This window comes from Myxocyprinus asiaticus, chromosome 4 (assembly GCF_019703515.2).
Source record: "Myxocyprinus asiaticus isolate MX2 ecotype Aquarium Trade chromosome 4, UBuf_Myxa_2, whole genome shotgun sequence".
NCBI lineage: Eukaryota > Metazoa > Chordata > Actinopteri > Cypriniformes > Catostomidae > Myxocyprinus > Myxocyprinus asiaticus.
This window is the reverse complement of record NC_059347.1, coordinates 46,486,356-46,498,408: the sequence shown is the minus strand read 5'-3', so window position 1 is coordinate 46,498,408 and position 12,053 is coordinate 46,486,356. Positions and strand designations below refer to the sequence as shown.

At 39.3% G+C, this 12,053-nt stretch overlaps 1 protein-coding gene across 2 annotated transcripts in view; it reads right to left on the bottom strand.

Moving 5' to 3' along the window:
* LOC127434724 (connector enhancer of kinase suppressor of ras 2-like) overlaps nucleotides 1-12,053 on the bottom strand; it is a 59,635-nt gene that overhangs the window by 18,021 nt on the left and 29,561 nt on the right. For both annotated transcript variants that reach the window (XM_051687674.1, XM_051687665.1), the window contains exons 3-9: nucleotides 11,043-11,245; nucleotides 10,736-10,823; nucleotides 10,247-10,288; nucleotides 8,792-8,911; nucleotides 8,589-8,648; nucleotides 5,955-6,023; nucleotides 3,930-4,076 (exon numbers count right to left, since the gene is read on the bottom strand). In XM_051687674.1, the coding sequence (XP_051543634.1) occupies nucleotides 3,930-4,076; nucleotides 5,955-6,023; nucleotides 8,589-8,648; nucleotides 8,792-8,911; nucleotides 10,247-10,288; nucleotides 10,736-10,823; nucleotides 11,043-11,245 (729 nt within the window). The remainder of the gene's footprint in view (nucleotides 1-3,929; nucleotides 4,077-5,954; nucleotides 6,024-8,588; nucleotides 8,649-8,791; nucleotides 8,912-10,246; nucleotides 10,289-10,735; nucleotides 10,824-11,042; nucleotides 11,246-12,053) is intronic.

Below are 12,053 nucleotides of genomic sequence, written 5' to 3'. Positions count from 1 at the left end.
GTAGAAAGACTTTGCAATGGCAAGATAGGGGCAAGGAACTCCTGTTCAAAAAAGAGCCAGGGAGGGGCTCTCTCAGGTGGAAGCGACCAATGCGGCAAATGTCTGAGACCAAAAGCATAATAATAAAACAAAATCTTGGGGAGACCTAACCCACCTTTGTCAATTGGCCTGTGTAACTTGTTGAAATGCATCCGAGGACGTTTACCATTCAAGATAAAAGATTTAGCTATACTATCAAATTGTTTAAAATAAATGAGGGGAACTTCAATGGGGAGAGACTGTAGTAGGTAGTTGAATATTGGAATACAATTCATTTTTATAACATTAACCTTTCCAGTCATAGATAAATGTAGTGAAGCCCACCTGTCCACATCGCCTGAAAAACTTTTTATTAAAGGGTCTAATTACAAAATTAACTAAATCACATAAATTTGCTGGGAATAAAATACCCAAACACTTAATGCCCTGTTTGGGCCACTGAAAGGTGCCCGGCTGAAAAGCCGTTACCAGGCAGTACGCTGTCAGAGCCAAAGCTTCGATTTAGACCAATTAACTCTGTATCCTGAGAACTTAGAAAAGGAATTAATAATTCTGTGAAGGCAAGGCATAGATCAAGTAGGGTCAGAAACGAATAATAAAATATAATCTGCGTAAAGCAAAAGCTTATGCGCCATACCTCCCGCCACCACCCCTGGAAAATCATCTTCCCTTCTTATCATGGCTGCTAATGGTCCCAGGGCAAGACAGAACAATAATGGGGAAAGAAGGCAACCCTACCAGGTGCCCCTATCCTGAGTAAAATAATCTGAAATTAATCCATTTGTTTGTACCGCTGCTACCAGGTGTCTATAAAGTAACTTAATCCATCCAATAAAAGTATTCCCGAACTAATGTCTAGCTGGACCAGGGAAATTGGACAGTACCTCTTACACTCACTTGGATCTTTGTCCTTTTTAAGTATCAGACTGATCCAGGCTTGTGTTATGGTTGGCGGAAGCTTTCCATTCTTTAATGATTCTGTATAAACTTCTAGCAAAAGTGGGGCTAATTCTGTAGCATAAGATCTAAAAAATTCAGCGGCAAACCCATCTGGCCCAGGAGACTTACCTGTAGGCAAGGCCTTAATTACCTTGCCAAACTCCTCCAAGGTTATCTCAGAATCAAGAGAATTTTTTTGCTCAGTCGTCAGTGTGGGGAGTTCTAATGGTTCCACAAATTTTCTAATATCTTCATCAGTAGACGAAGATGTGGAACTATAAAGATCAAGATTCTTTAAAAGCATTTTTAATGTCAATGGTCGAGGTAAATATTTCACTACCAGTAGATTTCACTGAGGGAATGGTAGAAAAAGACTCTCTCTGCTTTACATATCTAGCCAAAAGCTTCCCTGCTTTGTCCTCTGACTGAAAGTATGACTGTCTTGCCCTGAATAGCCAAAACTCCACCTTTCGCGACAAAATAGTATTTTATCTGTATTTCAATCGGGTCAATTCTCTGAGGCCATCAGACGACATTCGGTGCTTCAGCTCTGCCCCAGCACTTCGAGTTCTCATGCTTTGGACTATTTGATGAATGAGGCATACTGTATGATCCAACCCCTAAGAACCGCCTTAAGTGCCTCCAAGCCACACCCACAGAGGATACTTAGGACCAGTTGGTCTCCATATAAACATTGATTTCTGCCTTTAATATTTGTTGGAATTCAGGATTTTGCAAAACGGATATATTAAAGCACCAACTATATGATTTCTTTTTCTCCGTATGTGGCAACACCTCTAAACTCACCAGGGCGTGGTCCAAGACTAAGATGTTTCCAACTGAGCGATCCACAACAGATGAAACAAGGGACTTAGATATTTAAAAAAAATCTATTCTAGAATAAATCTTATGGACTGATGAAAAAAATGTATAGTCCCTACAAGATGGGTTCAAAAGTCTCCAAATATCTGTAAGACCAAGATTTTTACACATCCTGTGAAGCGTCAATGTTGCTCTAGTGGGCTTGCACACTTTTGCTTCACTATGATCAAGGACTGACTCCATCAAAAGATTAAAGTCTCCTCCCAATATTATATCATGAGGGGTGCCAGCGGCTTGCAACATCCCTACAAGTTCTATAAAAAAGCCCTGATCATCAACGTTAGGTGTGTAAATATTAGCAAAAATCAGCCTTTGCCCCTGAATTTCAGCTAAAACAATAATGACTCTTCCTAATTTATCTTTAATCTGTTCGAGCATTTGAATTGTAGTGCTACTTATCTTGTACTTGTACTTGTCACTTGTAATGACTCCCCTGCTCTTACTCGAGCCAGCACTAAATAAAACATGTCCACCCCATATCTTCCCAAATTTTTAGCTTCCTGTGGGAAAGATGCATTTCTTGAAGAAACACAATATCATATTTCTGCAAAAAATATTCCACAAAACAAACTCCATCCAATAGGAGGCATAAGCACAAAGAATGAGCAGATTCATCCACAACTGTCCCGAAGGAGTGTTATTCCACAAAACAAACTCCAGCCGCTAGGTGGAACCAGCACAAAAAGAAACAAAAAAGGCACCCAACTTCCTCGGACAGCCAAGTGAATGATCAGTGAGTCAAGTTCACTTGGAAGCAATGTGAGAATCATACCATGGCTTACTCACTCCAATGTTTTTATGAAGGACAATGCTTGCTGGGGACATGTAAATACTTTGTGGCCATCCTTAGTATCATTTCTCAATTTGGCCGGAAACATCAGTGCAAAAGCGATCTTCCATTGATGTAAGAGTTTCTTGAGTTCCTTGAATCGATCACGTTTCTCTCTTGTCGAATTCGCAAAGTCTGGAAACAAGAAAATGCTGTGGTTCTTCCAAGAAAGCCTTCCCTTACTCCTTTGATCTCAGAAATTTGGCCAGAATTGATCGGGGCCTGTCTCCCTCAGCGGATCTCCGAGCCGGGACCCTGTGAGCTCGCTCGATTTCCAGCTTATGGCCTGTTATGTCGAGCAGACTCGGGAAGAGCCCGTCTAGGAATTTCACCATATCTCTGCCTTCTTCATTCTCAGGAATTCCAACAATTCGGACATTGTTTCACTGGCTACGATTCTCAAGATCTTCCAATTTTTCCAAAACGCATTCCAAATCTGCCTTGGTCGTTAGCCGGTTAGCAGATAATTCCTTCTCCAATGACTCCAGATAATCAATTCATTTCTCGATGTCCCTGATTTTTGTAACCAACTCAGAGAATTTCGACTCCATGGCCGTAATCGATCGAGGTATTACTGCAAGATCCTCCAAGTCCGTTATGACCTTCGTCAGCATCACAGACACGCTGGACAGCTGATGTTGAATTTCTCCTGCCGCACTGTCCAATTTGAGTCCCTGGTCTGCGGCCCTGTCTGGGGTATCAGCTTGAGCACGTAAGTGTCTTTTAATGTCTCCAGAGCCTGAGGATTTTGAATTCTTTGACATGTTGTCTTCATAGAACTGTTATGAAACAGTGTGTATCGAATCTCACCAGTTTATGAAAAAAACTAGCAAAGTGTGCAGAGCTCACCGTTCACACGTCCGACCCTCGCATGGCGCCACACGACTCCCCCATTGGCATATTTTTTGACAATGTTTACCAATTAAACATAACATTAAATATTACATTACCCACTAAGAAAATACGCTGATGAGAGTGAAAACACTGGAGACCGGAAATTGAAAACAGATGAATCGTGGGACACTTCCGCATTCAAGAAAAAGGTGGATAACTACATCTGTCTGATGCTTGTATCCTGAGTAACCATGGAGCACTGGGTGCCATGGCAACAAGCCGTACAGAACTCATTCACTGCTCTGAGACGTACTCATACACACACTCACACACAATACATATTAAATGGATAAAGTTGAACAAACATGTTGAACTATCCTGACAGTACACACACACACACACTCACCTGCAGGGCAAGTGGTTTCCAGCGGGCATTCTTTAGCAGTGCAGGGGTGGAGCCCAGAGTGTTCTGTGGTCTCTTCTTCAGCGTGAGGATGACTCCGCTCGGGTCCTCACGGAGACAATTGACCAAGTTTTTCAATTGCCAACCAACCTGATAGAGAGAGAGTTGATTCAGACACACACACACACACACACACACACACACACACACACACACATGTATATATATATATATATTTATATATATATATAAATACACACTACTGTTCAAAAGTTTAGGGTCACTTATTCTTTATTTTATTTTATTTTTCATATTTTAGAATAATAGTAAAGTCATCAAAACTATGGAATAATAGAAATGGAAATATGGGAATTATGTTGTAACTAAAAAAATCCAAAATAAATCAAAACTATATTATATTTTAGCATCTTCAAAGTGGCCACACTTTGCCTAGATTTTGCAGAAATGCACTCTCGGCATTTTCTCAACCAACTTCTTGAAGTATCACCCTGGGATGCTTTTTAAACAGTATTGAAGGAGTTCCCATCTATATGCTGGGCACTTAGTGGCTGCTTTTCTTAATTATTGGTCCAAGTCATCCATTTCAAAAACGTTTTTTTTGTTTTTTTTTTATAAAATTTTCGTTTATATATATATATATATATATATATATATACACTATATTGCCAAAAGTATTCGCTCACCCATCCAAATAATTGAATTCAGGTGTTCCAATCACTTCCATGGCCATAGGTGTATAAAATGAAGCACCTAGGCATGCAGACTGCTTCTACAAACATTTGTGAAAGAATGGGCCGCTCTCAGGAGCTCAGTGAATTCCAGCGTGGTACTGTGATAGGATGCCACCTGTGCAACAAGTCCAGTCGTGAAATTTCCTCGCTACTAAATATTCCACAGTCAACAAAGTGGAAGCGATTGGGAATGACAGAAACTCAGCCACGAAGTGGTAGGTCACGTAAAATGACAGAGCAGGGTCAGCGGATGCTGAGGCGCATAGTGCGCAGAGGTCGCCAACTTTCTGCAGAGTCAATCGCTACAGACCTCCAAAGTTCATGTGGCCTTCAGATTAGCTCAAGAACAGTGCGTAGAGAGCTTCATGGAATGGGTTTCCATGGCCGGGCAGCTGCATCCAAGCCATACATCACCAAGTGCAATGCAAAGCGTCGGATGCAGTGGTGTAAAGCACGCCGCCACTGGACTCTAGAGCAGTGGAGACGCGTTCTCTGGAGTGACGAATCACACTTCTCCATCTGGCAATCTGATGGACAAGTCTGGGTTTGGCGGTTGCCAGGAGAACGGTACTTGTCTGACTGCATTGTGCCAACTGTGAAGTTTGGTGGAGGGGGGATTATGGTGTGGGGTTGTTTTTCAGGAGCTGGGCTTGGCCCCTTAGTTCCAGTGAAAGGAACTCTGAATGCTTCAGCATACCAAGAGATTTTGGACAATTCCATGCTCCCAACTTTGTGGGAACAGTTTGGGGATGGCCCCTTCCTGTTCCAACATGACTGCGCACCAATGCACAAAGCAAGGTCCATGAAGACATGGATGAGCGAGTTTGGTGTGGAAGAACTTGACTGGCCTGCACAGAGTCCTGACCTCACCCCGATAGAGCACCTTTGTGATGAATTAGAGCGAAGACTGTGAGCCAGGCCTTCTCGTCCAACATCAGTGTCTGACCTCACAAATGCGCTTCTGGAAGAATGGTCAAAAATTCCCATAAACACACTCCTAAACCTTGTGGAAAGCCTTCCCAGAAGAGTTGAAGCTGTTATAGCTGCAAAGGGTGGGCCGACGTCATATTAAACCCTATGGATTAAGAATGGGATGTCACTTAAGTTCATATGCGTCTAAAGGCAGATGAGCGAATACTTTTGGCAATATAGTGTATATACACACACAGTATATACAAAACCCTTCAGCATACACTGATAATCAATCTGTACAGACATTAATGCACATTTATCATATACACACAGATGACAACTTGTCCCACATATTGATACCAACCACTGTCTGGTGATTGACCTGAATGACCTCATCACCGGCATGGATCTTCTTACACTGATCTGCAGGAGACTGTATGCGAGAGATAAAGAGTTTAATAACCCCTTTCCATAAAGTGATAAATCTGACAGCAATAATTACAAAGGCACTTCTGTGATATTATGGTATCATATACTGTATTAGTGAAGTACTTTCATGCTCCCTTTAGATTGCCCACATCAAGAGATCTGTCCTTTGAAGGGAGTAGGGCATAGGAATGATCACTTTCAATGGGAATTCGCCCATTATTTATTGCGCATTTCACATTTTCCCTATGCTGGCGTAGCACTGTTTGGGCAGAGTAAATTGTTTAGATGTGTCTTGAATTCCAGATGCATTTACAGTTGACTGAGTTTTGTCTGGAATGCATCTCAAACCATCTCTAGAGGTCTTGGAGGGCATTTACACTTGGTCTTTTCATGATTGAATAGCAATCCAATCAGCAAAAACACATAAAGTGACCAAGTGTAAATAATAATAATTTTAATAAATTTTCTCATAGGTCTTTTCCAAAAAAACAACAACAACAGTTTATAGTCTGTTCAGCTGTTCGGCCTGTTCCTCACACAAAGGTTTTGTATTATTTTTGGGTGAAAACTAATTGTGAGGTGCTTTGCTCAAGGGCATGATGGCTCATTTTTTGGTTACTAGCCCAATCTTTAGCAACTAAACCATAAAATGCCAGTCCAGAAAAATTTTCAGAATATTTCAGAAAAGTATTCGATTTTGCTTTGGTGGCTTGTTCTATAATCCGGAATTGGAAGAACATTTGAAATTGTATCTTTTTAGTTGCACAGGAAATGTGCATTAAGAACTTGAAATCAAAGAATTCTGTTCCTTCAGCAAGGACGGGAAGTGAAAAGGGCATGTAGCTTGAGTCCAACCTAATTTAACATCTACATAAATGATTTAACAACAGTACTGGAACAATCCACTATTCCAAGCCTCACTCCACCCAGCGCTGAAATCAAGCGCCTGCTCTGTGCGGATGACCTGGTTCTGCTGTCCCCACAGAAGAAGAACTGCAGCACAGTATGTCCTTTATTAGAGCAGTATTGCCAGAAATGGGCACTGACAATCTGAAGACAACCACAGTTAAGGTTTTCCAGAAAGTGTCAGTTTCCTTATGGAGGAGAGGTTTTAAAACACAGCATGTCAGGATCCTGTCACCTTTGTCAGTCAAGTTTATTGTGGTGACAGGATCCTGACACGTATGTTCTATGTCTCTGTGTGAGCGCACTGCTTTGGTTGTTTTCCTTGCCATGTGCTCTTTGTCTAGTTTCATATTCAGAGCATGGTGTCTGGATCCTGACTCTTCAGTCTGGTTCGGTCTTGTTTCTTGTTGAGTAGGGATCTGGACACTCATGCTCCATGTCTCTTGTCTTTGTGAGTGCATGGCTTCATGTTCGGTTTCGGGTCTCTTGTCATGCGCTCTTGTCTGGTTTTGACTTTTTGTTTGAGCACATGGCTAATGATGGCTTCATTGCCATGTGCTTTATTGTCTTGTCTTTGTGTTTGTTTGAGCACATGGCCAATGACGGCTTCATGTGCTCTTCCTGTCTGGTCTGTTGTGTTTTTTGTGAGCACATGGTTCTTGTTAAGTTGTTTGCCATGTGCTCTCCTGTCTCTCGTCCTGACCCCGCCCCCTTGTTTCTTCATTATTGTTCATTTGCTTCACCTGCTTTCCTTATTTCCCTCCTCATTTCCTTTCCTATTTAACCCAATTGTGTTTTTTGTCTTGCGCCAGTTCGTTGTGGTTTATCACCCTGTTAGGTTCTCCCGTGTCAGTTCCTGTCTTGCCCTGTCGAGACTGTTCCAGCCTGCAGCACTGAACCCAGTCTGTTCTGCAGTGTTCTGCCCTGGACCTTTGAGTTTTCCCCTTCGGGGTAGTTTTTGTTTGTTTTGTTTATTTTTTGAGAGTTAAATAAAAGCCCATTCTTCTCACTTTCTATGAGTCCTCACCCTCTCTTCTACCTCAACTGACACAGCATCGCCAGTGAGGATCTTGCAATTGACCTAAACACATGGGAGTTTTACTCTACCAGTAAAACTATTAAGTGACAGGACTCAGACTATTATCTATACTCTAAAATGATTCAAACAGATTACAAAACAATAAAAGTCTGGATAAAATGTTTTTATTTATTCATGACATAAATTATCTTTATATTGTTGTGCAGTATATCTACTGTCTATAACTATACATTTAAATGACAGAAAAACCTAAACATTTCAGGATGCACAAAGGTGCTTTAAATAGTGCTATTTTAACTGTTAATGGTGCTGTTAGCAATTTCAGCTGTTTGGCTAATTACCACTACTATAATTAGCCACTGAATTAGTCCTATTTCTCAGGACATCTATAGTATTTTAGTGATATCATAGAGGTAGCAAAATATTTTATGCATGGTATTAAAATTGTTTTTTTTTTTTAAATGCCCGAAAGCTGCCCAAAATTTAGGAAGAAAGACTGAGGTTGGCAGTTGTTTATGAATCTTACGGTTTTGATTGGTGGGATTTAAATGAACACGCTCCACTAAAACATTTGTTAGCACCCTCATTGAGACATGTAAAGAATAAATACACCTCTAAACTTACATTCTCCGTGGTTCCAGTGATCACATGTAGACCATCATATGTGGACTTGATGTACATGCCCTGAAAAAAGAAGAGAGAATGAGGGGTTGTCAGTTGTTGTAAAAATTATTTATTTATCATTGAAAATATACCAGATTTAAACAGATTTTTTCAAACTTTGAAATGCTGTTCAGTCAGTGATGAAAGGTACATTATTTACTCACTAGGCCCTCACTAGGCATAACGTTAGTTAGATGAACAACATCTAGGTGGGCCGACTGTGACACCAGCGAATCGGATGACAACGAAATAATGTGCTCACAGATACCTGATAGAGTCTTACACTGCAAAGACAGATAAAAACAGAAAGAGAAGAAGTTTTAGACCTTTCAGTCTAATCATAGCTGTTGAACAGGGAGTAAATTGGCAGCAGTACAAGAATCCAGATCATTTGCATTTACATGAAATATGCCCACAATGCATCATAAGTCTGTTCTAAAAAGTCACATACTATATGAAGTTTAATTCATGCCATATTCTTTCTTTCATCTTCCTCTCTCACCCTTTCTCCCTCTCTCTTTCTCTCCCTTTCTGCTCTACAGGCAAGGGAGACAAATTCACAATCTGCATTATTCAAGATATCCAACCTTAAGCTAAACACACACAAGCGCATACACAAGCACTCGCCCAATCACACACTCATAACAGATTTTTGCATCAGAGCAAGCTGGATACATGTGACTCCACAATCACATTTCAAATACATATTTTATAGGGCTGACCATGAATGAGAAAATGTTTGTATGTGTGTACTATACTTGAGAGGACCAAATTTCCCAAAAAATATATTAATAGTAAACTTCTTAATAAATAACTTATTATAAATAAATACAAATATAGTACAACTTCTTTAAAACAACATGTGAGGATATGTTGCTTAGCATAGAACTGACATAACTATCCATAAAGCTAATTTTACTTAAAGCAAACACACAGAAATTATGTTAATAACACATTACCAGAACTTCATACACCAACAAAAGTAGATCCACCTCAAAATGACAATTTAGACGACTTTACCCACTAAACATTTTAACTGAATAATTTATGTAAGTTCTTAAAAATAAAATAAAAAATGTACTTAATTTTTTTTTAAGTGCATAACTGAATATGTGATTGTATTTTGTTCTTATAAACTGCAGGTCAAGTTGAAAGTTGAGTTGAGTTATTATATGCTATTGAAAGAGCTTATGTTGTATGCCTTTACTTTATATAAAATGCCAAAAGGTGTTTGAACTGTAATGGATAGGGTTAGAGTGTAGTAATTACAATTACCTTAATTTAAGAACAATAGAAGTCAATGGAAGGTCCTTAAAGGAATATTCAAAACAAGTTAAGCTCAATCGACAGCATTTGTGGCACAATGTTGATTACCACAAAAAGTTATTTCGATACGTCACAAAAATCGAGGTTACAGTGAGGCACTTATAAAGGAAGTTAATTTTTGGTGGGTTTAAAGACAGAAATGTGAAGCTTATAATTAAAAAAAAAAAAAAAACAGTTACATTAAGTTTTCTGTTAAAACATATTATTTGAGTTGTAAAGTTGTCCTTTAAGTATAGGATAAGTTTGTGTGTAAAAAAGAGAGAGATTGTGTATATGGTTTGAGAAGCACTCACCACATGTAGAATTTTATTCTCAGTTTCATACACTGTGCAATCCTGAGAGGAAGAAGAAGAAAAAAAGCTAGTTAAAGTAAAAATAAAGGACTGTGCTGTGTGTTACATATCAAAACATTCACTCCTACACCTATTTCTCTCCTGCACGCACACACACACACACACACACGCGCACACACACACACACACACACACTCATGTTGGTAGCTATCATTATGAGGACTCTCCATAGACATAATTTTTATACTGTACAAACTATAGATTCTATCCCCTAACCCTAACCTTAAACCTAACCCTCACAAAAAACTTCCTGCATTTTTTAATTTTCAATAAAACATAATTTAGTATGTTTTTTAAGCTATATAAATTATGGGGACACTAGAAATGTCCTCATAAACCACATTTATAGCATAATACCCTTGTAATTACCAGTTTGTAACCTAAACCACTTAAACCTGCCCACACACACACACACACACACACAAACACCTGTTGTACTATGGTCGTTAGCTCTAGACAGAGTTGAACAATGTTGTTTTTCAGCACTGAGTATTCAGAAACACTGACAAATGGAGACCTGCAAACAAAGCAAAATATACACAAAGTGATGAGGGAATTGAAGTAGACAAACAAACCTTATTTCATAAAATCAATAAAAGCAGGATTTACTGAATTTGCTTTTATTCTGTTATTTTGGGCAACTTTACAGATGTTTTATTAATCTTTTTCATTTCATTTCAGTTCTGTTCAGCTCAGTCCAGGTGAGTTCAGGTTCTGTTCAGGTCAGTTTTGTTACCTGTCCAGCCATGCCAGCAGATTTTTTGCTGCTCCAATGAGGTCAACAACTGAAGTCAAGAAGTCATTTGGAAGGCGCCGTGAGACCCGTCCATCATAATGGCCCCCACGGCGCCGACCCGTGATGAAGTTCTGCAAATTCTTAGCTGATGCATTGAGTTTGTGTGACAAAGTCCGCAAATTCTCTGTCTCTAGACCATAGTTCTGCAACAGAAGAAAAATCTTTGTAGAAATATTTACACTTGACAATACAAAGTCCAATAACAAGAACACCTGTCACTGAACCCCTCTAGAGAAAAGCATGTGTAAACTTTGTAATCTTAAAATTGAATATTTTGCCCCCCAAAATAAAATTATGTCATCATTTACTCACCCTCATGTCACTCCAAACCTCTGAACCTTCATTCTTTCATGGAAAACAAAAGAAAATACTAAACAGAATGTCTGAAATGCTCTTTTTCCATACAATGAAAGCAGATGTCCAGGGCTATCAAACTCCAATAAGAAAAAGGGCACCATAAAAGCATCATAAAGAAGTCTATACAACTTTTGTGATACATTTTCAAGTCTCCTGAAGCCATATGATAGCTTTCATAAAGCTTGCCTATATATTCCAGAATATTCTGGGTTCAATACAAGTTAAGCTCAATCGACAGCATTTGTGGCATAATGTTGATTACCACAAAAACAAATTTTGACTTGTTCACAGTACGGCACATATAGTACAATGGAAGTATATGGGACCAATCCACAAATGTTAAAATATTTTTAAACATATAGCCACAATGTGTAAACAATATGTGTGTTAAAATGATTTTAGTGTGGTAAGTAAGGGAGACTGTACAGTCAGCCGGTTGTAATCGAAAAATAAACCCCGACTGGGTGATCAGGTGATTAACCTGGAGGGGTTTATTTTGTGATGCCAACCGGATTACTCTACAGTATCCTGTTTATTACACAGCTATCAACCAAAAACATTAATACATGGACATAAAAGATTGATTTGGTTGAA